General features: G+C 45.0%; 7 protein-coding genes across 9 annotated transcripts; 4 read left to right on the forward strand and 3 right to left on the reverse strand.

The window, feature by feature from the left end:
• Nucleotides 1-844: 844 nt before the first annotated feature.
• On the reverse strand, nucleotides 845-2,088 carry LOC6729138 (glutamate--cysteine ligase regulatory subunit). Its single transcript, XM_002104423.4, has one exon. The coding sequence runs from the start codon at nucleotides 1,888-1,890 to the stop codon at nucleotides 1,033-1,035; it is 858 nt and encodes a 285-aa protein (XP_002104459.1). The 5' UTR covers nucleotides 1,891-2,088; the 3' UTR covers nucleotides 845-1,032.
• Nucleotides 2,089-2,339: 251 nt separating this feature from the next.
• On the forward strand, nucleotides 2,340-2,895 carry LOC6729139 (sterile alpha motif domain-containing protein 5). Its single transcript, XM_002104424.4, has one exon. The coding sequence runs from the start codon at nucleotides 2,451-2,453 to the stop codon at nucleotides 2,847-2,849; it is 399 nt and encodes a 132-aa protein (XP_002104460.3). The 5' UTR covers nucleotides 2,340-2,450; the 3' UTR covers nucleotides 2,850-2,895.
• A 2-nt stretch (nucleotides 2,896-2,897) lies between these two features.
• Nucleotides 2,898-5,928, reverse strand: LOC6729140 (wolframin). 2 transcript variants are annotated; one of them, XM_016174919.3, is made up of 4 exons: nucleotides 5,767-5,928; nucleotides 5,609-5,707; nucleotides 3,987-5,548; nucleotides 2,898-3,934 (listed from the first exon to the last, which is right to left on the reverse strand). In XM_016174919.3, the coding sequence occupies exons 1-4, from the start codon at nucleotides 5,828-5,830 to the stop codon at nucleotides 3,101-3,103; spliced, it is 2,559 nt and encodes an 852-aa protein (XP_016035791.1). In that variant the 5' UTR covers nucleotides 5,831-5,928; the 3' UTR covers nucleotides 2,898-3,100. The 2 variants fall into 2 exon arrangements, with proteins under 2 accessions (XP_016035791.1, XP_002104461.1); XM_002104425.4 differs by having other exon boundaries at nucleotides 3,987-5,551; nucleotides 5,767-5,927.
• A 193-nt stretch (nucleotides 5,929-6,121) lies between these two features.
• On the forward strand, nucleotides 6,122-10,297 carry LOC6729145 (nuclear pore complex protein Nup133). Its single transcript, XM_016177300.3, has 8 exons — nucleotides 6,122-6,409; nucleotides 6,465-6,639; nucleotides 6,700-7,203; nucleotides 7,255-7,567; nucleotides 7,623-8,461; nucleotides 8,527-9,205; nucleotides 9,268-9,809; nucleotides 9,873-10,297. Exons 1-8 carry the CDS (start codon nucleotides 6,234-6,236, stop codon nucleotides 10,245-10,247), a joined length of 3,603 nt encoding a protein of 1,200 aa, XP_016035792.1. The 5' UTR covers nucleotides 6,122-6,233; the 3' UTR covers nucleotides 10,248-10,297.
• A 10-nt stretch (nucleotides 10,298-10,307) lies between these two features.
• LOC6729146 (chorion peroxidase) lies at nucleotides 10,308-13,536 on the forward strand. 2 transcript variants are annotated; one of them, XM_002104431.4, is made up of 4 exons: nucleotides 10,308-10,711; nucleotides 10,997-12,856; nucleotides 12,914-13,083; nucleotides 13,144-13,529. In XM_002104431.4, exons 1-4 carry the CDS (start codon nucleotides 10,548-10,550, stop codon nucleotides 13,431-13,433), a joined length of 2,484 nt encoding a protein of 827 aa, XP_002104467.1. In that variant the 5' UTR covers nucleotides 10,308-10,547; the 3' UTR covers nucleotides 13,434-13,529. The 2 variants fall into 2 exon arrangements, with proteins under 2 accessions (XP_002104467.1, XP_016035793.1); XM_016177301.3 differs by having other exon boundaries at nucleotides 12,914-13,536.
• Nucleotides 13,537-13,841: 305 nt separating this feature from the next.
• Nucleotides 13,842-15,806, forward strand: LOC6729147 (probable cytochrome P450 6d4). The gene is made up of 3 exons (XM_002104432.3): nucleotides 13,842-14,595; nucleotides 14,650-14,852; nucleotides 14,913-15,806. The coding sequence occupies exons 1-3, from the start codon at nucleotides 13,907-13,909 to the stop codon at nucleotides 15,566-15,568; spliced, it is 1,548 nt and encodes a 515-aa protein (XP_002104468.1). The 5' UTR covers nucleotides 13,842-13,906; the 3' UTR covers nucleotides 15,569-15,806.
• Nucleotides 15,807-16,069: 263 nt separating this feature from the next.
• Nucleotides 16,070-17,423, reverse strand: LOC6729148 (cardioactive peptide). Its single transcript, XM_002104433.4, has 3 exons — nucleotides 16,893-17,423; nucleotides 16,602-16,665; nucleotides 16,070-16,548 (listed from the first exon to the last, which is right to left on the reverse strand). The coding sequence occupies exons 1-3, from the start codon at nucleotides 17,001-17,003 to the stop codon at nucleotides 16,256-16,258; spliced, it is 468 nt and encodes a 155-aa protein (XP_002104469.1). The 5' UTR covers nucleotides 17,004-17,423; the 3' UTR covers nucleotides 16,070-16,255.
• Between the last annotated feature and the right edge of the window lie 5,257 nt (nucleotides 17,424-22,680).

Here is a 22,680-nt window from a genome sequence, read left to right on the forward strand (position 1 = left end):
ACAGTCCCATCTATCCATCTATTTATTGTGTGTGTGTTTCGAGTACATTTATTAAGATACATACATTTGAATCGTGCACATGGCTCTTGAACTTTAGCCCCTAATTACACGTTCCGTTTCTCACACAAGTTACACACCTTCCTCCTGCTGCTGGCCAGGCTCATTTATAAACCATTCGTCTGCCAACTTCCACCACTTGTCAATTAAATGCCCCACTTAAAGGCCTTGCCGTCAAACTGCCTCCACTCAAATCTCGAATCTTAACTTGACTAACTCGAGTCGTATATACGGTCGCTGTAAATTTTCCCTGCTGATTAGTTCATTTCAACCGGACAGATTCCACACTTTTATTTTTGGTTTCTATTCCCATTTTATTGTTGCTGGATTTATTTATGGCTGGTGGTTGCTTGTTGCACCCTTGCTATTGCTGATACCATCTAAATCACCAGTTATATATTTAATATATCTGCCATTGTATACAATATTCTAATCAACTGCGGGGTATTTTTTTTCTTCTTTTTTTTTATATTTTTATTTAATTTTTGTTGTATCGACACAGGCGAGCGGGTCAGCCACGTGATCTGGATGGGTCGTCGGGCGAGACGCGTCTGCCTTTAATTAGATTTGAGTCCAACAGAAGCGGAGGCCTAGACAGCGATTAGTGGGGCAAATGACAAGCCACAACAAGGAAATCGCCAAGAGTACTCGTCTGCGACCAGAGCATATAAATTACACCAGCTGGTCGTATACTTAATTTGTAGCCGAGGCATTCAAACCGGTTGGGACTCAAATCGTAGAACCCCCAGCAGCTGGAAGCCAGTGACACACAATAGCCAATTGCCAATTGTCGTTTTTGAAACGCTTTATGTTCAGAATAAGTATTTTAAAATAGTTTACAGCAAAGTGAATCGATCGGCTCCGAGCCCTCAATTGGGGTTTTGTATAACAAACAATAAGTACACCACTGTACACAGCATACATTACAAACATTAAAACTATAGCCTAGCATCTGTATGTGGGAGTTACTAAAAACTAAACGCTCGACCTCGACGCGCCCACGATGTAGCCCTTGGCGGTGAGAACGCCCCGGCAGCGGACATGCACCTGGTAGCGCAGTGTCCAGTCGATTGTGTAGCCAGGGACCAGTCCGTCGAACTGCTCCACGGGCAGCAGGAGCTCGGGATCGCTGTGCGTATTCAGCTGGATGTCGTGAGCGGTGCAGAATTCCTGCAGTTCTGGTGGCACCACGCAGCACGTTGACAGGTTGACCTGGGCAATTGTGGGCGCCACCTGTGCGCTGTTGTGCAGCTCCTCCAGCGTCGCCGCATCCAGATCGGCAATGCCCAGCTGGGTGATCTGCTGCTTGAGGGCATATTGCTCCAGTGTTTGGTACAGTTCCTTCAGCTCTGCCACTCCTTCCTTTCCATTGCGCTGGCTCCAGTTTGTAGCCCTGCTGACGGTGGAGTCCTCGGAACAGGGCGGTTTGGTTGTGGCCACCGGCGTTGCGGTGGCAACCGCATTCGGGTGGTAGGCCAACACCACATTGTCCACGTGCGTCACACTGAGTATGTGGAGCAGCTCCTCCACCGCCTGTTTCACACACTCTGTGGAGTGGCGATTGAGGAATATCTTGGCACCGATACTGATCTCATTCCGTCCATTCTCCGTCAAGCGGGTGGTCAGCTCCTGGGTGGCCCTTTGCACACGGCCATGCAGCTCGTCGATCTCCTTCTCCACCGCCACGCGCTCCGCAGTCGAGTCGGTGTGGAGCGTTATCTTCAGGCCGTCGTACAGCTCCTCGTTCGATTTGCGCTGTCCCAGTTCTGTGGTGATGATGTTGCCCGTGCTAATCACCACGTTCTGGTACTTCTTCGTTATGGTCGGTATCATGGTGACAAGTGTTCTCCTTATTTGGTATCTGCTACTTTCGCGACCGTCCAGACGACTGCAGCCCTCTCAGGTGTGTGAAACGCGTGTGTTCTCGAGCACCGACCGCCTGGCCACTTAAATACACTTTGCACCGAAGTGTGGGGAGAGAAATAAATTTTGCTGACAGCTGGTGATGGACGTTGCCCGACTGGCCCCGATAAGGTTATCGAAAAATATCGATGCGTCGCCAGGGGTGCTTGATCCGAAATACAATTTGAAATCTTAATGTATAAATATAACTATGGTGTTGCCTAACTAATAATTCTAGTACCCTCATGATTCATAAAAAGCATAACCATTGAAAATTCACTTAAAATTTTTATTTTAAGCTTAAATATTTAGTTGGTTATTTAGTTTAGAGTAAGGAAAAGCAGCCTGTTAATAAAAAAAAATGTATTGAGTACGTATGGCTTAAAATGTCATATCTAACCGGTAAAGTGTAACGGTTTCCAGTTGTCAAACGTAACTGTTGTTTAAAGTGTTCAATTTGAAGATTTACAGATTGGAATAGAAGAACTAGGATGTGTCAACGGGCTGTGCGCGATTGGTTGGTGCTATTGACCATGGAGAAGTACATTGATATATTCATGGATCGGGGCTACGACTGCATTGAACGCTGCAAGCTAATTATCGTCAGCGATCTGATAATGCTGGGAGTGGATAATCCCGCTCATAGAAAGCTCCTGCTCGAGGGAGTCCGGTTCCTGAACAACGCACCCGAGCAGTTCAACTGCATGGAGCCGTGTGAGCTGCACCAGGAGATCGAACTGAAACTAGACCCAGATGTTGAGTTGTTTGCTTCGTTAAAGTTCTTGGAAAATGTTGATTTCCTAGAAGCACCATATTCGCTAACATCTCCACAAAATACGCTCAAAACTCGAGATTCTTGCAAATGGAATGTCAAAGGTGTGGATGAGTAACCTTCCAAAAATTTGTTTGACTAAATACAAACAAAGTAAAATAAAACGTGTGATCAGGATCTTTATATATTTTTAAGAACCAATAAAACGCCAATTGAAAAGCTGCCTACAACACTATCATAATCAACAAATATAATTTCGTAAATACCTCTCACTTTAAATTAATACATATGTATTATATTGGGTTAAAAAAATGGGGTGAGCAGATTCCAAGAACTCATACTCCTGCGAGTCTTTAAATTTAATGAAAATTACTTAAATGTAATTAAAGGATTCAACAAAGCGTTCAACAAATATTTGATGCCTCTCATCAAATCTTGGAGGCGTGCATCCATGGGCGATGCAGCCACCACTCGTTCGATGCTGGCCGTACCCAAATCCCGCGACCGGCACTCCACACACTCGATAGTTTTCAGCTTCACCTGCACATTGTCAGCCAAAAGCCGAGAATTGTGCAGGATTCCGTAGAATAGTACAACATCGCCCTCGCTTAGGAGTCGTGTGAAGTTCCCAAAGTCATGGTGAGCTCGTAGAATAACATCTGTGGTGGTGGAACGGCCCAGTAGACGGCCACTCCTCTTGGTGCCCACCTTGACCAGCAGCTCGTACTCGTAGCGATTCCAACGCTGCAGTGTGCAACTACCGCTCTGGGCATTGAATGTCTTGAACACGCTCCGCCACTCCTCGCACTGCGCATCCAATTTGGGATCGCATTTGAAGTGCTGCGATATATTCTCGCCATGCAAGCAGCGCAGAATTCTGCCCAGCCACACGGGCAGATAGTTGGCAATGGTATCCTCCAAAAAATTGGACACCCGTGAGATTTCCACTTTGGTGACGCTGCCCTCCCATATCACGGGCATTCCATTCAGATGGGAGCAACGCAGCTGGGCTTTTATCTTATTCGGCTGCTCGTGGACAGGTTGAGCACAAAGTGCATGAAAGCGATCCCAGGGCAGAGTATTCGTCTCGGAAAGTGAGTGCAGACCCACTCTGGGCATGGCATTGAAGCGCGGCGTATCCTTAAAACTAGATGTCATATAGGGGAAGACCAACAAGCACGCTGTTGTGATCGCCATGATGAGCTGCAAGGGGATTCGTTAACATAAAAAGAAAACACTGCTATATAATCCTTACCTGCAGCATTGTGATGTATTTCTGGGTGGCTCGGTTAAGCGCCAAAATGCAGGACAGGACCACTACCAGCCCGCAGGCGAGAGCTGTGCTGCCCCACCTAAGCTGCTCACTGGCCAGTCCCAAACTGTCGATGGCCACGAAGACAGGCACCAGAAGTGCCACGATTCCAAACAGTGGGAGGAACAGGACGATTCCAGCCAAGCCGAGGGCTGCTCGCATCACTCCAAAAACGGTGGAACTCTGCGAGGTGGCTATGCACACTTGCAGCCAACTGAGCGTAACGCAGTGCGGGATGAGGAATGTGTAGACTCCATGCCAGCGGGAGCGCTTGGCCATCATAATTAGCAGCACGGGAATAAAGAGATACAAGGCAGTGCGGCAATTCAAACAGAATTCAATGCCATTGCCAATGACAAACGATGAGAAGGTAGGTACGCGTAGGTCAAGAAAGCGCCAGCGCGTGGACACAACCTCGTCCATTTCGTACGGATATTTGGCAAGAACATTTACGGCGAAGGAAACGATAACTAGCCAGTCAGGCAATAGGTGGGAGGAGGCGTACATGGACACGCACATGGTGATGAAGGTCAAGGCTCCAGAGATTATAGTCAGCTCCGAGTGTGGCAGCCAGGCGTCTGTGACCAACGGGTAGACGATCAGGTTGCAAATGAAGGCACAAAAGAAGTACAGGTACGGCTTCATATTGTTGCGTAAAAAGCGCTGCTCCGCAATGTCCGCCTCGATGTTATGATCCCCGTAGCTCAGGAACAGTCCCGACCAGATGCGGAAGTCCACGAACTGTTGTTTGGTCTTCAGCATCTTACACGTAGCCCAGATCATGATCCCCAGACTAAGGTAATAGCTGACCAGGGGCAGCATATGCCGGCTGCTCCACCAAGAGATTGCAACGAGCACGCTGCAGCGGACGCTCAGCGGGATGACGTTGGGTATGGACACAATCAAGTTAAGCAGCCGGTGGTAGAACAGAGTGAAGAAGATGAGCGGGTGGAAGATCATGCGGTAGAAGCAGGGTACATGGTCCAAGCTCCTAGGATCCGGGACGGATAATGTGAGAGCATCATTAACGCTGGGCATTTGTCCGGCACTGTAATTGGAAGCTGCCGAAACGAGGTGAGCTTCGGTGATGAGGCGGCGTCGCTCCACATTGGCTAGGTCAATGGTGGGCACATCTTCGAGCGGTTCGCACTCCGGCTCCTGTTCTCCTTCGCTGCTCGACGAGGAGCGGTCATCGTTGCGTCGACGCCGCTTGCGTTGCAGATTGTAGATGCGCCGCATTTTTCGCTCCAGCTGCTTGGGCGTTATATGCTCGTTTCCATTTGATAGGCAGGCAAAAAGCTCCCGGGCTGCTTTTCTGGCCGCCCGTTCGCCAGGCGTCATGGCCAGGCAGCGACGCACTTCGTCCGCATTCTCCGGCGTAATACCGCTGCCATCGTTGTAGCATTGGCGGAGCAGCTTGACTGCATCCTCGTGTCCATTGTGTGCGGCACTCACCAGCCAGTTGACGGCCTTCTGGTTCTGATTGCCTTTGGCAAGATTGGGTTCTACTGCAGACACACCAATCTTCATTATTTTGTAATTCTCCAGCAAATCCTTACACTCACCTATGGCATTATCGAGTAACTCTTTGGCCAGATCGTATTGCATCTGGGGGCATCCCTCCTCGGCAATGTGATGCTTGAGTTTGTTCAAGGAGGCACGATCTGTAAGGGAGAACATCTTCATATTATAAACGTGTATCACTTAAAGCTTTGAGATTTACCTTCCAGATTCCAACGCCTGCGCTTGGTGACACCTGTCGGCTCATTTTGCGTCCAGGTGGCCATCTATGTGGAGTTTTTCGCTTTGTTTACGAAAATCTATGAAATAATTCTAGTCTTGACTTAGCGATGGCATCGTGTGGGACTCGTCTGAGAGATGGACTCACAAATCTTAGTTAATACAATTATTAACTTAAAAATTTTTTAACCAAAGTTAAATTATTCATTGTATGTAGTATATATAATATATTTATGTAGTATAAATAATTTCCCATATTTAAATTCGTGTACTTTATGTACCATGTCGTGACTTCTTATCGATAAATATCTCAAATGTGCTCAGCTGTGATTTTGATGTTTCGCCATAAAAAATCGATTCACACACATGCCGGCTAGATTGTTTGCTGTTGCAAAAGTAGTTGTTTATTTTCGATTTATAGGCATTTCTTAAATAATAGCCAGCACAAAAATGGAGAAAAATCTGCAGAAGCAATTATACGGCATATCGCGCGAATCTTCGCCAGGTGCACGAATGTACAGCATGCCAGCAGCCTCGGCAGACAGCACGCGTAAATCAATTTTTGGCGGCAGCGCCAATTGCGCCCAGATGTCTGGGAACCTCAAAAGGACTGCCCTGACCAACAGGTATGTGCTAACTTGTTCTCCTGGAATTCCCCACTCATCAAACAACCCTTTTCAGCCGGCTCAGCTTGTCGGTGCGCTCCACTCAGTCCATTGCCGGCATCCGATCCGATTACAATTCGGTGGAGAGCTTCGGTTGTCCACTGCCGGTGGTGGTCAATGAGGCACTAACCTTCGCAGGTCCAGGAGCGGGCACAGTAACAGCCAAAGTGACTCAAAATGGTTGGGCTTGGGTAATATTTCAGCAACTCTCATTTTATCTGGTTCAGCAATCATTACGATTACCTTTTCAGGTTGTCCAAGGCAGACGCCTCTTGATTTGGCAGTATAAGGACACGGCCAAGTCGGGCTCGCCACCTCGTGTGTTCAAACTGGCAAGACGTGGTGGTGGTCTAGCCCAGTGCCGTGAATTGACTTTACCTTACAGTGACCTGGGTCACAAGAGTGATCTAATCAGTGTTTTCCAGACGGAGGGTCAGCAAATGGCCTCCTGCATAGCTGTATCAGCCACGGGAGAAGTTCGATACTGGTCATCAATTGCACACGATGGGAACTCCGTGGATCTTTCCATCTTAACTGGCCAAGAGTTTGTCCAACTGCTCAGTCTACCAACGCAGCAGGGCTACCTAGCCGTTACAACCACCTGCAATCTGGTGTTCCTGCGAGTCGGACTGACCAACGGACATTACACACTGCATCATAAGACTATCAAGCCTGCCACTAGCTTCCTTGGTGGTTTTGGCAAAAAGTTTGCCTCCATTTTGATAGGAATGAATACGGGTGCAGACAAGGATCAAGTAAGTATCTTCGATCAGCATGGGACGAAAATCTCATGAAGTGTTTTTTAGACTTTGGTCGGCATGTGCTGCGAGAGCAATTTAGAAAGTGGAGAAACTATTGTGGCCGTGCTCTCTGATCGTGCAATCCAGCGCTGGAGTCTGTCCAACAATGGCAACAACGAAAACCTTCTGTACGAGGATGCGGAGATTTTGCGCAGGATACGCGAAGAGTTTATAACGAACTTTTGGAAGTTCCGACTCCCAGCGGATAGTGTGGAGGTCGATCTCCATCTGTTGGACTTTCACGTGGTTAAGAACAAAGCTTATATACTGGCTGGAGCTGTAAATCCTGCTCATGCTCCACAAATGTGCTACGCTCTGGGTAAGAAGTATGTGACAGCAAATCTTGATATGGTATATAATGTTAAGTATTTTAGTGACTGGCACTGCTCAAGCTGAAAGAATGCTCCTGGAATCGTTCACGCCGCTCAATATGAACAAATTCTTTAGTGCCAAGACTGAGGAGGATTGTCTCAGCGTGCGTTTTGTGGTAGGCAGCAGCCACATCTATTTGTATACTTCCAAAGTTGTGTATCCTCTGCATTTGACCAACTCCGTGCCCACAGATGAGATAGAGGCGGAAAAGATCGAGTTCCATATGCACGATGATCGCATTTTAAGTGCCGTCATCTGCAGCCAATTGCCATTGTTCTTTAGTCGCACACATGGCCTAGTTTCTATTACACCGGGCGATTTTGATGGTACTGAAATGATGAACATGAGCTCCTGCAACACGCCAGATTTGTATGCTCCCAATTCTTGTAATGCTAGTTTCGCAGTTCCCGATAATTCTGCTGTGACTAGCAGTACTAATAATCTTCACCTTTTCGAACTGGATCCGGATGAAATGTACAACGAACTTTGCGATGAAGTTGGTCAACTGAAGGCAGCCTTCCTATATCACATGAAACGCAACAACAATATGGTCAAGACGATCGTTGATGAGCTGCTTCGTAATGTCACTGCAGCCGATCCAAGTGGTGCACCCATGGATGCTTACAAGTTGGATCGAATTGTTATTACCATCGCCGAAGACTTGGCAGAGGATATACCAATAGCCGATCCCCGATGGGAGGAGGCAATTGCAGATCAGGAAATGAATAGGCATGCCATCGGCAGCTCTCGTTCAATGCAGATTATCAACCAACTAAGGGACAAGATCATTGCTTTCCAGCACTTCATAGCTTTTCTGCATTCCAGTTTAGTTTGGGACAAGGTATAAGGACAAAATGTTTATTTGTGTAGATTATTAAAAATTAAAATCAATACTTTTCGTTCCAGTTAAATGTCATACCTTGCGGAAGCCATTCGCTGAAACCCACCGGCTGTATTCTAGCCGATATCAGCGAGAAGATAGTGGCTGCTATGGCTCTGCGATCCATTCAGACCAAACTGCCCAAGCTGATTGAAGAGGCTATCGATGCCACCGTAGCGTTATGGCATGAGGAGCCTCATGGCAGCCTTACTTACCAGGATATATTTTACGTGAAGCTGTCGAGGTTTCAAAACGTGTTCGAGGCCCTAGCGGATATTGCTGACGATCGAATCGCTGCTCAGAATCAGACCACCATATCAAACGCCCACTTTATCAACGAGATAAACTCTATTGTCCTAGACGTTTTGGGACAAGTGTTCAAGTATCGAAAGCAGCACGCAAGCAGCTTTAGACTGAACCACGACAAAATACCTTCCTACGAGAATCTACCTTGGACTGCGATGGCTGGCAGTGAGGGAGTTCGTGACACTCTGACTCGCCTCATTGACATTAGCGTTCGCTATGGCGGCCACTGCGTTAGCGAGACCGAGCTAAAGCAGCAATTGTACCAACAGATATACGAACTAATTGATTTGGTTTTGGGCGGACGAAAGACTTACTTAAAAAGCGTGCGCGACTCCGAAAAGTTCAATGTGCTGCAGCAGCAGTTTGAGGCCCAGCGAAAGGAACTCATCTCCGTGCTGAGTAAGTAGTGTATTCTATTCCTAATTTAAAATTCTTACATATTTCTTATGTCTTTTTTTTAGTCAAAGATCGCCAATACGAGTACGCCGCAAAGATCGCCGAGAAGTACCTTGATTTTCAGAGCCTGGTGCTTATCTGCGATGAGACGCAGGACAAGGAGCGACTGGAAGATTACACCCAGAAGTACGAGGAATATGACTTCTCGCAGTTTGCCATCAACTGGCATCTGCGCCAGAACCGGCACGGCGAGGTCTTCGAACGCTTCAAGGGCAACCAGACGGCTTTGGCTCAGTTCATGCGCGACCATCCGTCCCTGGGATGGATCCAGCTAATATTCAACGGCGACTTCGAGCGGGCGGCCAAGGTGCTGTACGAGTTGGCCCAATGCGAAACGGAGTTTGTGGCCCGCAAGAAGTCTATGCTGTCGCTAGCCAAATTGGCTGCCTTCGCGGCAGCCGAATCCGATTTAACTGCCCAAGTTGAAAAGATCAATGCAGATCTTACGCTGGTCGAATATCAATCGCAACTGGGCCATGACGTACTGGAAAGCTTTGGCTTCGATCCAGTAGAACAGAAGGTGCTCAAGGCAGAGGAGATTATCAGCGTAAGATTTTACCAATTGATATACTTAATTCACTTATAATTGTTACCGTCTTATTATTATTAGCTTAACATCGCCGAGGAAAATGAAACTGCCAGCGAAACGGAGTTCCGTAAAGCTTTGGAACTTCTGAGCTACGTGGAGCAGCCGTACGATATGCGGCACAAGATCTGGTGTGCAGCCATAAAGCGCGATAACTGGACGGACTACGATCCCAACAATGCGGTGCATTACATGCAGAAGTTGCTCTTCTACAAGATCATCGAAATCTCGCAGCTGATGGGCAACGATTCCGAGAACGTTTTGCCACCCATGGAAGACTTTCTGGAGAGCGTGGAGCTCGGCGATTTGCCGCAGCAGAAACCGTTTCAGTATCTGTTGAAACTGACCTACGAGTATGTGGCCGACATGTTCAAACAGCCAGACGATATGGAACTCTAATCAAGCACCTCACATGTCTTTCTATTAAAGTTTACGTTAAGAATTTAAAATGATGGCTGGTGTTCTTGGACGGTGGACAGTTGCCTGCCTTGTTGTTGCGTCGCTCAAACGCAGGCATTATAAAATATTATAAACTAAGTTGCTTTGTCACAGCCGGTCTCTGCCGGCGAAAGTATCTGAAGTGTGGCGAACGGAGAGTCGGAAGCCCACCAAGTGTGTTCGGGGCAACTCTAGAGTCGGCCTGGCTGGCAGCTGTGCTGTTTGCATTTGTCGCCGGTGCGCATCAGTTTAACTTTGATCATGACGGACGAAACAACGCCGCTAACCGATGCCGTTCCCAGTGGCTCCGGATACGTTGTCCTGCCGCCGTATCAGGGACCGGAGCGTGTCTTCCCGGGTGTTTCTCCGCGCGCGCGACGCAACAAGATGCGACAGTTCCAGTGCTGCATGGGCATCACCTTTATGTGAGTGTTACACGAAGAGTTGGAAGTGCGGCAAAAGAACACCTTTAAAAATACCCTATCCTTAGAAACTATTGCCAAATTGTAAAATTCTCCCAAATCCCACCCTTAAATAACTATGCTCACCAGGATACTTTTGCCCCCTTTAAAGAAACTTAAACAGTGAAAAGCTAATTTGCCATCCCCCTCCATTGGGATATTTAATACACAATTAACCCATTGTGAACGTTTAGTCGCGCTTAACCGCAGCAAGCTAACCACAAAGTAATTTCACTTTCCCAACCGCAGAGCGATTGTATTTACCGCCCTGTGCCTGGCCCTGGTGTTCAGCGATTCCCTGGGCGGAGCGGATGGGGGTCCCAGCTTTTTTTTCGTCGTCAATGGATCGGATAGCGAATTGGCTCCAAATAGGCCACTGCCAGACGAACCGGCGGCGGAATGGGCGCTGCAGCAGGCGGCACTGGGTCATCATGATGGTGCTCAGGCGGTCAGTGCTGGGATTAAGGCACTGGGAGATCGGGAAATACTGGAGGAGGGTCTGCAGCCGAACGAGGTGAATACGCCGTCCTTCCGACACTATCGTTCCCTGAGCACGAATCCAGAGGCAAGGAAGCTGGCACGTCGCGGCTATGTGGAGAACCAGGCTACTATAGACATTGCCAAGAGGTTTAACTACACCAAGCAGCCGGGACGCAGCAACATTGGTTGGGGACCCAAGATAGTTCTGCCTGATCCTACGGTACTTCGTTTGGAATGCGATTTCAATGCCCGCTACAGAAGATCCACCGGGGTGTGTAACAATAAACAACATCCCAGGACCTACGGAGCATCGATGGTTCCATACCGTCGGATGGTGTCGCCTGACTATGCGGATGGTATTTCTGCTCCGCGAGTTAGTCATCATGGACGGCTACCGCCGGCTCGTCAGGTCTCTCTGAAAATCCATCGTTCCAGCTACGAGACGGACTCGAATTTTACGGTGATGCTGGCCGTTTTTGGTCAGTTCATGGACCACGACATCACAGCCACATCGCTGACAACTTCGCAGGAGGGTGAGTCCATCGATTGTTGTGTGGCTGCCACCCGCGATCAGCATCCGGAATGCTATCCGGTTGATATTCTGCCCGATGATCCCTACTACAAGCAGTACAACATCAGTTGCATGAATTTCGTGAGATCTGCTCCAGCGCCAACGGGTAGATTTGGTCCACGGATGCAGCTGAACCAGGCCACGGCATTTATCGATGCCTCCGTCGTGTACGGCAATCTGGAGCAGCGACAGAATCAGCTGCGCAGCTTTATCAATGGATCTCTGCGGATGTTTGTCACGGATGATGGTCGCCAGCTATTGCCCATTTCCTCGAATCCGGCAGATGGCTGCAATCGTGTCCAGATGACCCGACTGGGTAAATACTGCTTCGAATCCGGCGATGATCGGGCCAATGAGAACCTGCTGCTCACATCCATGCATTTGCTGTGGGCTAGACATCACAACTATTTGGCTCGGCAACTGCAGGAGCAGAATCCACATTGGGAAGACGAGCGGCTCTACCAGGAGGCGCGGAAGATTCTTGGTGCTCAGATGGCACACATCACCTACAATGAGTTTTTGCCAGTGCTGCTGGGGAAGAATATCAGCGAGGCCAAGGGCTTGCTGCCTGCCAAAGACAATCTAAATGCTCCGGATACATATGACCCGGAGGTGGATCCAAGTATTGCCAATTGCTTTGCAGCAGCCGCATTCCGATTTGCACACACCCTTCTACCGGGTTTGTTCAATATCTCGAGGGATAACAGCAGTCCCGAGGCCATGGAACTGCACAAGATGCTCTTCAATCCATTCTCGCTCTGGGCGGAGCATGGCATTGATCACGCCCTGATGACAGCGGCCAATACGCCGGTAATGCAAGTGGATCGCTTCTTTTCACTGGAGGTCACGCAGAAGCTTTTCGAAGGCACCGCAGAGGATAGGGTGCCTCTTTGTGGACTCGATTTGGTCTCCTTGAACATTCAGAGGGGTCGGGATCATGGCATACCCTCGTATCCAGTCTTCCGTCGCCATTGTCGACTGCCGCCGGTGGACACGTGGGAGGAGATGTCTCAGGCCATTGACAACGCTACTCTGGACTCCATCCGGCAGATTTATGAGTAAGTAAAGTTCTCATTTATAGTATTGCCTTAAGGGTAAACACTTTTGCTGTTTAGATCTCCGCAAGATGTGGACGTTTATACGGGAGCACTTAGTGAGCCGCCACTGGATGGAGCTATCTTTGGTCCGCTGCTCAGCTGCATGGTGTCCGACCAGTTCCTACGCCTCAAACTAGGTGACTCCCATTGGTACGAACGGAAAATGGGCCCACAGAAGTTCACCAAAGGTGAGTGTCCTTGGAAGTCCTATTTCCTCATTAAGAACCATGTTCATCCTGATTCTGAAGCTCAATTGGCGGAGATCTACAAGACCAGTCTGGCGGCCATCATATGTCGCAACTCAGATGGAATAACCCAAGTGAGGAAGCATGTTATGCAGAGACTGCACGATGAAGGTAATCCCCATGTGGATTGCCAGGATCTGGAGGGCTTCCATTTCAATTTCGAACCCTGGTCCGAGAAGCAGCAGCCCCAAGAACTCCACACTGCCGGCATAAGCAGGGGATCCACTTCGGTGCGAGTAATGTCCAAGGCAAATCATCAAGTCCGCAATGTAACCCTACATAAAGGAATCTAGTAAGAAATAAGATTAAATTTCAATTAAGAAGAATTTAATATTAAATATTATATAAAACATATACTCCTAAACCGGTTCCTTCTATTTTAAAATAGAGTTGCTATGCTAAAGTTAGTTAACCAAACAGCAGCTAATCATAAATCAACAGTAAATCAACGAATTCTATGATCTATATACTTTAATTATTGTATAAATCAACTTTTAAGCTATTTTGTATATAGTAATTGTTAGCTTATAGCATGAGAGCTTTGTTTTGCATTTCACCATGAATATAAAGCTATCATCAAGACTATCAATGTAGCTTTGTTCATTTAGAATTCTTCGCTGTAAAGAATTAAGAGAACGTTACTGCCAAAGAGAAGAAATAATCGTCAAATTTCTGCGCATATAAGTGGAAGCTCTTCAGTTTGATAGTCAGTTATATATTGGCTTTCGTAGAGAAAGGGTGGGTTTAAAAAAAAAAAAGGTACAATATGTTTTCGCTGATTTTGTTGGCCGTAACGCTCTTGACTTTGGCGTGGTTCTATCTGAAGCGTCACTATGAGTACTGGGAGCGTCGTGGATTTCCATTTGAAAAGCACTCCGGGATTCCATTCGGTTGCTTGGACAGTGTGTGGCGGCAGGAGAAGAGCATGGGCTTGGCCATCTACGATGTTTATGTGAAGAGTAAAGAGCGCGTCTTGGGCATTTACTTGCTCTTCCGTCCGGCTGTTCTGGTCAGAGACGCCGACCTGGCACGCCGTGTTCTGGCCCAGGATTTCGCCAGCTTCCACGATCGCGGCGTTTACGTCGATGAGGAGCGCGATCCCCTGTCGGCCAGTATCTTCTCGCTTCGAGGTCAGAGCTGGCGGTCGATGAGGCACATGTTGTCGCCATGTTTCACATCCGGAAAGTTGAAGAGCATGTTCAGCACATCCGAGGATATTGGTGACAAGATGGTGGCCCATCTGCAAAAGGAGCTGCCGGAGGAGGGCTTCAAGGAGGTGGACATGAAGAAAGTGATGCAAAACTATGCCATTGACATCATAGCCTCGACTATCTTTGGCTTGGATGTGAATAGCTTCGAAAATCCTGACAACAAGTTCCGTAAACTGGTGTCGCTGGCCAGAGCCAATAATAGATTCAATGCCTTGTTCGGCATGATGATCTTCCTGGTTCCCTCGTAAGTAATGCTTGAGATCTTTTGCTATGGTGTGTCTAATGGATTTTCTTGTAGGATAGCACAGTTCCTATTCAGAATAGGTTTCAAAAATCCAGTGGGCCTGGCCATGTTGCAGATTGTCAAGGAAACCGTTGAGTACCGCGAGAAACATGGAATAGTGCGCAAGGATCTGCTGCAGTTGCTCATTCAGCTGAGGAATACCGGCAAGATAGACGAGAATGACGAGAAGTCCTTTAGCATCCAGAAGACACCCGATGGTAAGCCATAATACAAGTTGAATTCTAATTAAGATGGACTGACTAATTTAATGTTTTTAGGTCATATTAAAACCATATCCCTGGAGGCCATCACCGCTCAGGCTTTTATATTCTACATCGCTGGTCAGGAGACCACTGGATCGACAGCAGCCTTTACCATCTACGAGTTGGCTCAGTATCCAGAGCTACTGAAGCGCCTGCAGGATGAAGTGGACGAGACGCTGGCCAAAAACGACGGAAAGATCACCTACGATTCCCTAAACAAGATGGAGTTCTTGGACCTGTGTGTGCAGGAAACCATTCGCAAATATCCGGGTCTTCCCATTCTGAATCGTGAATGCACCCAGGATTACACTGTGCCCGACACCAACCACGTCATTCCGAAGGGAACTCCAGTTGTGATCTCCTTGTACGGCATTCATCATGATGCGGAGTACTTCCCGGATCCCGAGACCTATGATCCCGAACGCTTCTCGGAGGAGAGTCGCAACTACAATCCCACTGCATTCATGCCGTTTGGTGAGGGTCCCAGGATTTGCATTGCCCAGCGGATGGGTCGCATTAACTCCAAACTGGCCATCATCAAGATCCTGCAGAACTTCAATGTCGAGGTGATGAGCAGGAGCGAAATAGAGTTCGAGAACAGTGGAATAGCCCTGATTCCCAAACATGGAGTGCGAGTGCGTTTGTCCAAAAGAGTGCCCAAATTACCATAGAAGCATAGCGATGATGAAATTCAAGAGTTAAGTGGCCAGCAATCCATTCCGATTATTCGGAATGATAAGAGATTGCCATCAGATAAAAAACAAGGAGTGTACAATAAATTCATTAATTATTATTTGATTTCGAAAATAACTTTTATAAATTAACATAGTTTCTTGTGATAACCAATGACGTTACTTTTAACTTGCTATTTACTTTTAAGACTTATGTAAATTATAAAGCCGAAATGAATATGTATGTGTTTTTTGTTAATTAACTATTTGCAAAAGTTTCGTAGGTGCAATCCATTTATTTGCTGTTGAAATACCTTTTATGATTGTCCTTATCGTTATCATAAGTATGCATTGATACGAGAACCCACTGCGATTACCAATTACTAATGCCACAAAGAGATAGCATAGGTTAACATATTGTATATTCATTGTGGTGAAAATAATGAGCTCTCTAAACGTTTATGTATAATCTGGTGTTTTACCAATAAAACAAAAAAAAAGTGAGGTCAACAATTTTTATTGAATGCAATGCCAGTGCTGTAGAATTCTTCACAATTCAAGAAGTCATGGATAAATATAGTATGTACAATAACAAAACCAGTGTGGTAACCGTCCAGTCAATTTGCTTTCCAGAAATCCGACTATTCCGATAATTCCGATTTATCCGATTATTTCGATACTTCCGATTTATTTGCTCTCACGCTCCTCCAATTGCTGCATCTCCTTTTCATTTTGCAACATTTTCTGTTTGTTCTTTTGCCGAAAGATTTCCTTGCTTGCCTCTTTGATGGCCTCGAAGATTTTGGCCTGCGACATGATTTGCTTTTGGACATTTTCCACAGCTGGCTCGGCATTGATATCGATCAAATCACTTAGACCTTCAGATAAGTACTCATTGTTATAGGGTTTCTCTTCGACTTCGTTGCGTTTGAATAGCGAGAATGGCGGATACGAGGGATACGTACGCTTTCGTCCACATCCTGTAAATCTTCCGGATTGTAATGGATAATATTACATATTTTATTAAAATTACCTGTAAATGCATTGCAAAATGGTCGCTTCTCGTACTTCCATTGTATAACGCCACTTAGCTTGTGCTGCAAATAAACCGATAAATCATATTTATATAAAGATTAATAGGCTAACAACTATTAAATTAGGTATGTACTGCAAATGAACTTTAAACAATGCGTCACGTTATCAATTTAGATTATAACTCCGCGGACTTTTAACTTATGCACACAAATGCCCTAATTTCACAATGTATTTCCGCTTTCTGTTAATGAATTTCTTAATGAAATTGTTAATCCCATTGATAACTCACATTCGCCATATTGGGGCCCTCGTTGTTCTCCCTTTCCAGCGAAGCCTGCGAGCAGATGGCACAGGCCAGGAGTGCGAGCAGCCTCAGGGAAATCCTCATGGACGTTCTCATTGCAGGAGTGTGTTTTTAATAAGGATCCACTTAGCAACCGACGCGCTTAACACTCGAAAGCCAAATGAAAGTGGCCGCAGCTTGGGCCTTGGTCAACATCTCGGCTACGCAATGTGAGACTTGTTGCTTTCAGAAGGCGACAGGACCTCCAGCTGGGCCTGGAATGTATTTTGGTTGCCACTTAATGGCTTTTTGTGTTTTTCCCGACCTTTCCCAGCCGGGTCGCCCCCGCACATTAACATTGCATTGACGTGTGAAGGATGGTCCTTGCCCTTGCCGAGCGTAATAAAAACCACTGCAAATTCAATTTGAAACGCAACTGGGCAGGCTTAAAGTGGGCGAAAATCCCACGCAATTCCCACTAATTTCGTTCAGTGCAGCTGCATTGGCCACAATTCGCTCGCGAGAGTTACGAGTGCCTCCGTTGGATCGGGGGTCCTCCTTTCTCTACTCTTAGTTAGTTGCTGCCCAGGCTGATGTGATGGGAGTCAATAATGACTTTATTGTGTACTTATGATATATATATATTTGCCACTTTAAATAAATCAACTGCTCGGTTTGGTGTCAAGATCAAGAATGATGAAAGCTTTATTCTTAATGTATACGCACGGGCAAGCAGCAGTGCTTTTGATCCCGTTAGTTCTAGGTAGCGAGTCTAGACGAGGACGTCGCGATTACGCAGTGTGTATGTGTGTGTGTAGGTTCATGTTAATTTCAACGTCGAGAGCGTCGCCACCACGCAGTATGTGTGAATATGTGTGTGTGTGTGTGTTCATGCCGATTTCATCATCGGCTGCAACAGAGTTTCAGGTAGCGGGGGACGAGGCTATGCTGGCATGGTAGCTCGTGATCAATATATATATATACAGCGTTGGCACTTTGCTGATGTCGCCTACCGGGCGGGCTTCATAGGCGGAGGTGGTTGTTGAGGGGGGTTAATGCTGGGCATGGTAACTCCTCCCCCCCTAGTGTGGAGAGATGGCCATAACGAAGGGATAGCCGACTCGACAACGTGAGGTGTGTGGGTGGGTTGCTGGGTAAAAATCGTTTTCTGCCTTTTACAGGTTCGGAGACAGATCACAAGTATTAGTACTATGCTCAATGCAAGGTACGTAGCGGTAAAGTATTGTTGAGTTATGTAGTCCATTTTCCCGGTTGTTGCCAATGCCTCCAGGTGCAGTTTTTTCGAGTGATAGGACTTTCAATGTTTTGTTATTTTCTATTCGTTCCATTGGTGGTATCTCGATGGTAAGTTTGTCGTGGGAGACAATGAAGTATGAACAATGTATAGGTAAGGGAATTGTTTGAATGAAATGATACATTTGCTAGTTGAAAAATGGATTTTTAACCTTAAATAATAGTTTGGTGTTGCAAGTAAGAGTTTAACAGGATGGTAACAAAAGTTGTTAATGTGTTCATCCAATTCTATGGTTACATTTTGCTTATTAAATAAAATTCGTATGTCTTCTAATTGTTGTGTATTAAACATAAATTTGAAAATGAGGCCTAACTTACTAGCAAGTAAGCTTTCGGCCACGTTATTGCTCTTTAAAAATTTGGTTCTGGTAATTTTCGAAAAATTTCTATATCGAAACTTGTTTGTTATTTACGTGTTCTATTTTATATATGATCCTGATAATAATGTCCCTGTCTGTTTATCAAATTTGTCTTTTAATTGTTACATTTTCATGTTTAGTTGAATTCATTAAGTGTTAGTGTTTGATTGGGACTGGGTGTTCACAGTTCTTTTAATGTGTTTCCTAATTTTTTGTTTATGTAATTTCTGACCTCTGGTAGTTATTAGTGTTATCCCTCTGTCTCTTTCTACCTTGTGTAGAGAAAATCTAGGTGTTATTTTGTTTCTTCTGTTTTCCTTCCTATATATAGTATTATTTTCCTCAACTAGAATTGGCGGTTCCCTGTCCTTATTTAACTTAGCCAATCTCTTATCGGTGGTGTTTTGTAGGTGTTGTTGTATTTGGGGGTATAGTGTTTGTCTGAATTGATTTAGTTTTGAGAGGTAGTCATGATGATTGTCATAAGTTATGGTTTTTCCAAATATGTGTGTCCTGCCGTGAAAGAGTTCGAAAGGGGTGTGATTTGTGCTAGAATGTATCGCGTTATTGTAGGTTGTTAATACTTCGCTAAGTATTTCGGTATGTTCGCACTGTAGGTGTAATTCTTTTCGACGGTTCATAACTATTCTGTACAATTCTGTTAACGTAGAGTGAAGTCTTTCGACGGGTGAATTACCAGTCGATTGTTGGAATGAAGTAGTATGTTGGAGTATATCGTATTGAGCAAGGAAATCGTTAAACAGGTTTCCGGAAAATTCTGTTCCCTGATCGAAAACAAGTTTTTTGGGTATGCCAAAGTTGCTCATGAACTGAGACAAGGCGGCAATGATTTTTATGGAGTTTCTGTTATCAAGCGGGTATGCTTGTGCGAACTTTGAAAATTTGTCAATGACAGTTAGATTATAAGTACCATTGACGAAGTAAATATCTATGTGGATCACCTCTAAAGGTCCTGGTGGGGCAGGTGGTGATTGCATAGCTGGTTTATGGGGTTGCCTGTCGTATTTAAGTGTAAGGCAAATGTCACAGTCTTTTATTACTTGCGTAATAATATCTTTCATGCGGGGGAAATAAATATCTCTTTTTAGGTGTTGAAAGGTTTCGTCGATACCTCTGTGGTTGTTCTTTAAGTGGTATGTAAGTATTCTTGTTTTTTGGTCTTCCGTTTCGGTTATTTCGGGTAAGAACAGTTTGCAACGGGAGATTTTATATGAGTCGTTCACCGAGAAGTAGTTGTTATACGCTTCCTCTATGAGCAAAAAGATTTGATCTGGGGCAAATATTGCAGTCATTTTGTTTGGTTTAAGAATTGATTGCAAGATGGTAGAAATAGTGTCAAAGGTATATGTAGGTTCTGAAATGACTTGTCTTGTTTTGTACGTAAATGGTGTTGTGATTTGTACTGAAGACTTTTCCCCAATGTGGAACACAATTTGTGTATTGAAATGATTTAATGGTTGTTGGACAACTGGGATTTTTTGTGGGTCTTCGTTTATGTTTAAATTTGGTTCTATTCGACTAAGCGCATCAGCGACCACGTTTTGTTTGCCTTTTTTATACACTACTTCGTAATCGTATGCGGCTAGGGTAGTTTTCCACCGAAGTAGTTTAGGGTTTTGACCATTAAAGCTTTCTAACCAGACTAATGGTTTGTGATCTGTGACTATTTTAAATTTCTGGCCAAAAAGGTATGGCCTAAAATGACTTACTGACCAAATAATAGCTAGCATTTCTTTTTCTATGGTGGAATATCGAACCTCTGTGTCTGATAGCGTTCTACTAGCGAAGGATATGGGTCTGTCGTTGGTATCGGGGCCTTGTGATAGCACTGACCCTATGGCGTAGTTGCTTGCGTCGGTCGTCAACGTGAATGGTTTTGTAAAGTCGGGGAATATAAGTATTGGGTCGTTGCATAATAAATTCTTTGAAATTTCGACTGCTTTCCTAAATTCGTCGTCTATTACTATTGATTTTTTTCCTTTTAATTGTCTTGTTATAGGTTTTGTTATTTTTGCGAAATCTTTGATAAACTTCCTATAGTACCCAAGTAATCCCAAAAATGACTTGATTTCCCTGATGGTTTTGGGGCAGGGAAAGTCTTTAATAGCCTGTATTTTGTTTGGGTTGGGCTTGACTCCCTCCTGAGTAACAATGTGTCCCAAAAAGTCAATTTCTTTCCTTAAGAAGTTACACTTAGCAGGTTGGATTTTTAGATTCGCATTCAGTAGCTTAGAGAAAACAAGTTTAATGTCGCTAATGTGTTTCTGCAGTGAGGGTGAGAATATAATAATGTCGTCTAGGTAAACCAGACAAACATTACCTATAAGGTCTCCTAGAACGTTGTCCATCACACGTTGAAAAGTGGCTGGTGCGTTCTTCAGACCGAAGGGCATTCTTGTGAATTCGTAATGCCCATTTTCGACTGTGAAAGCTGTTTTGTTCGCGTCTTGTGGATTCATCTCAATTTGATGGAATCCACTTGCCAAGTCTATTGTTGTGAAGTATTTTGTTCTACCTATTCGGTCCAGTATGTCTGCTATGTTAGGTATCGGATAACGGTCGGAGATGGTTTTTTCGTTTAATTTTCGAAAATCTATTACCAACCGCCATTTTTCTTTGCCTGTAGTGTCGGCTTTTTTGGGTACGATCCATACGGGTGCACTCCAAGGAGAGTGACTGTTTTTAATAATATTTTGTCGAAGCATTTCTGATATTTGTTTACGAACTTCTTCTTTGTGTACATATGGGTAACGGTATGATTTAGTGAATATCGGAACATTGTCTACTGTTGGTATGGAGTGTTTAACGACATTAGAAAAGGTCAAATGGCTCTCTTCATAATGGAAAAGTTTCCTAAAGGTTTTGCATAGATTGATTAGATTAAATTTTTCTTCTTGGTTTAAATGTTCTGTCTTAATATTAAGTTCTTGTTGGGTGTCCGTCTGAGTAGTATCCGCCATTGTAGACATGCAGTGTAAAAGTCCATAGTGTTGTAAAGAGAGTTCTTCTGCTATTAATGGTTCTTCTAAATAAAGTGTTTGGTTGTAGTCTGAACTGTTACAGACTTCGAAATAGGCTATACCTGCGGTTGCAGTATACAGTCCACCTGTTATTGATAGTTGGTTGTCAAAATCTGTGGTCCCGTATATAAAGTCTCCTTGCATGAAGTTTACTGGTAGTGGAAGCCTTACCTTGCTATTTGATGGTACAGTATGCAAAATGTCTACAGGGTTTGGTCGTGTCAAAATTGGAACTGCGGTTTCAGGTGTTTCCAAAATGGAATCCGCGATGTTTATTTTTGCATTCAGAGTGGATAGAAGGTCCATGCCTAAGAGGCCATTGAAGTGTGGATGAAAATTGAACAAAAGAAACTTCTGATTTGACAATTCTTTGAATTGTATAAATTTAATAGTGTCTGTGAATTCCGTAATTTGGAATGTATTAAGTACTGTATGAATGGCTATGCTTGAATTAAGTTTTTTTATATTGTCTTCTGTAATGAGGGCCGGGTTTATAAATGAATAAGTGGACCCAGTGTCTATTAGGAATTTAAGTGGTTGTGAAGGGACAAATGTTGGGGATAGCATTACATAAGGTAATGATGACCCGTGGGCTTTTTTAGTTATGAATCCGACTGGTCTTCCGAGGCTCTTTGCGGAAAATTTGTGTCGTCATTTATGTTGCACAAATTTACATTTGTGTTAGTATTGTTTCTGTATTGTTGGTGTGTTGAAGTTGGTTTTTCGTAGTTGTGGGATGTGTTTTGATTTCTCATCGATTGTCCCCCTTGCTGATGATTGGTTTGTTGGTGCGAAATGTTGCGACCATTATTATTTGATAGTTTCGGTTCTTGTTGGTTATTTTTTGGGTATGGGCGTCCTCTGTCCGTTGGATTGTCACGGCGACGGCCCTCTACTTGTCTGTTTGAGTTTTGGAAGAAAAAACTTTGTTCCATTTGTCCGTATTCGTAAGCTTTTTCGATAGTTTCCGGGTTCCTAATTCTTATGATTGTTCTTAATGGATCCTTTAATCCGATGATAAATGCGTTGAGACATATATCATCGTAGAGGGTACGTTTAGTTGCGAGTGCATTACCCGTG

This window comes from Drosophila simulans, chromosome 3R (genome assembly GCF_016746395.2).
Source record: "Drosophila simulans strain w501 chromosome 3R, Prin_Dsim_3.1, whole genome shotgun sequence".
NCBI classification, from domain to species: Eukaryota; Metazoa; Arthropoda; class Insecta; order Diptera; family Drosophilidae; genus Drosophila; species Drosophila simulans.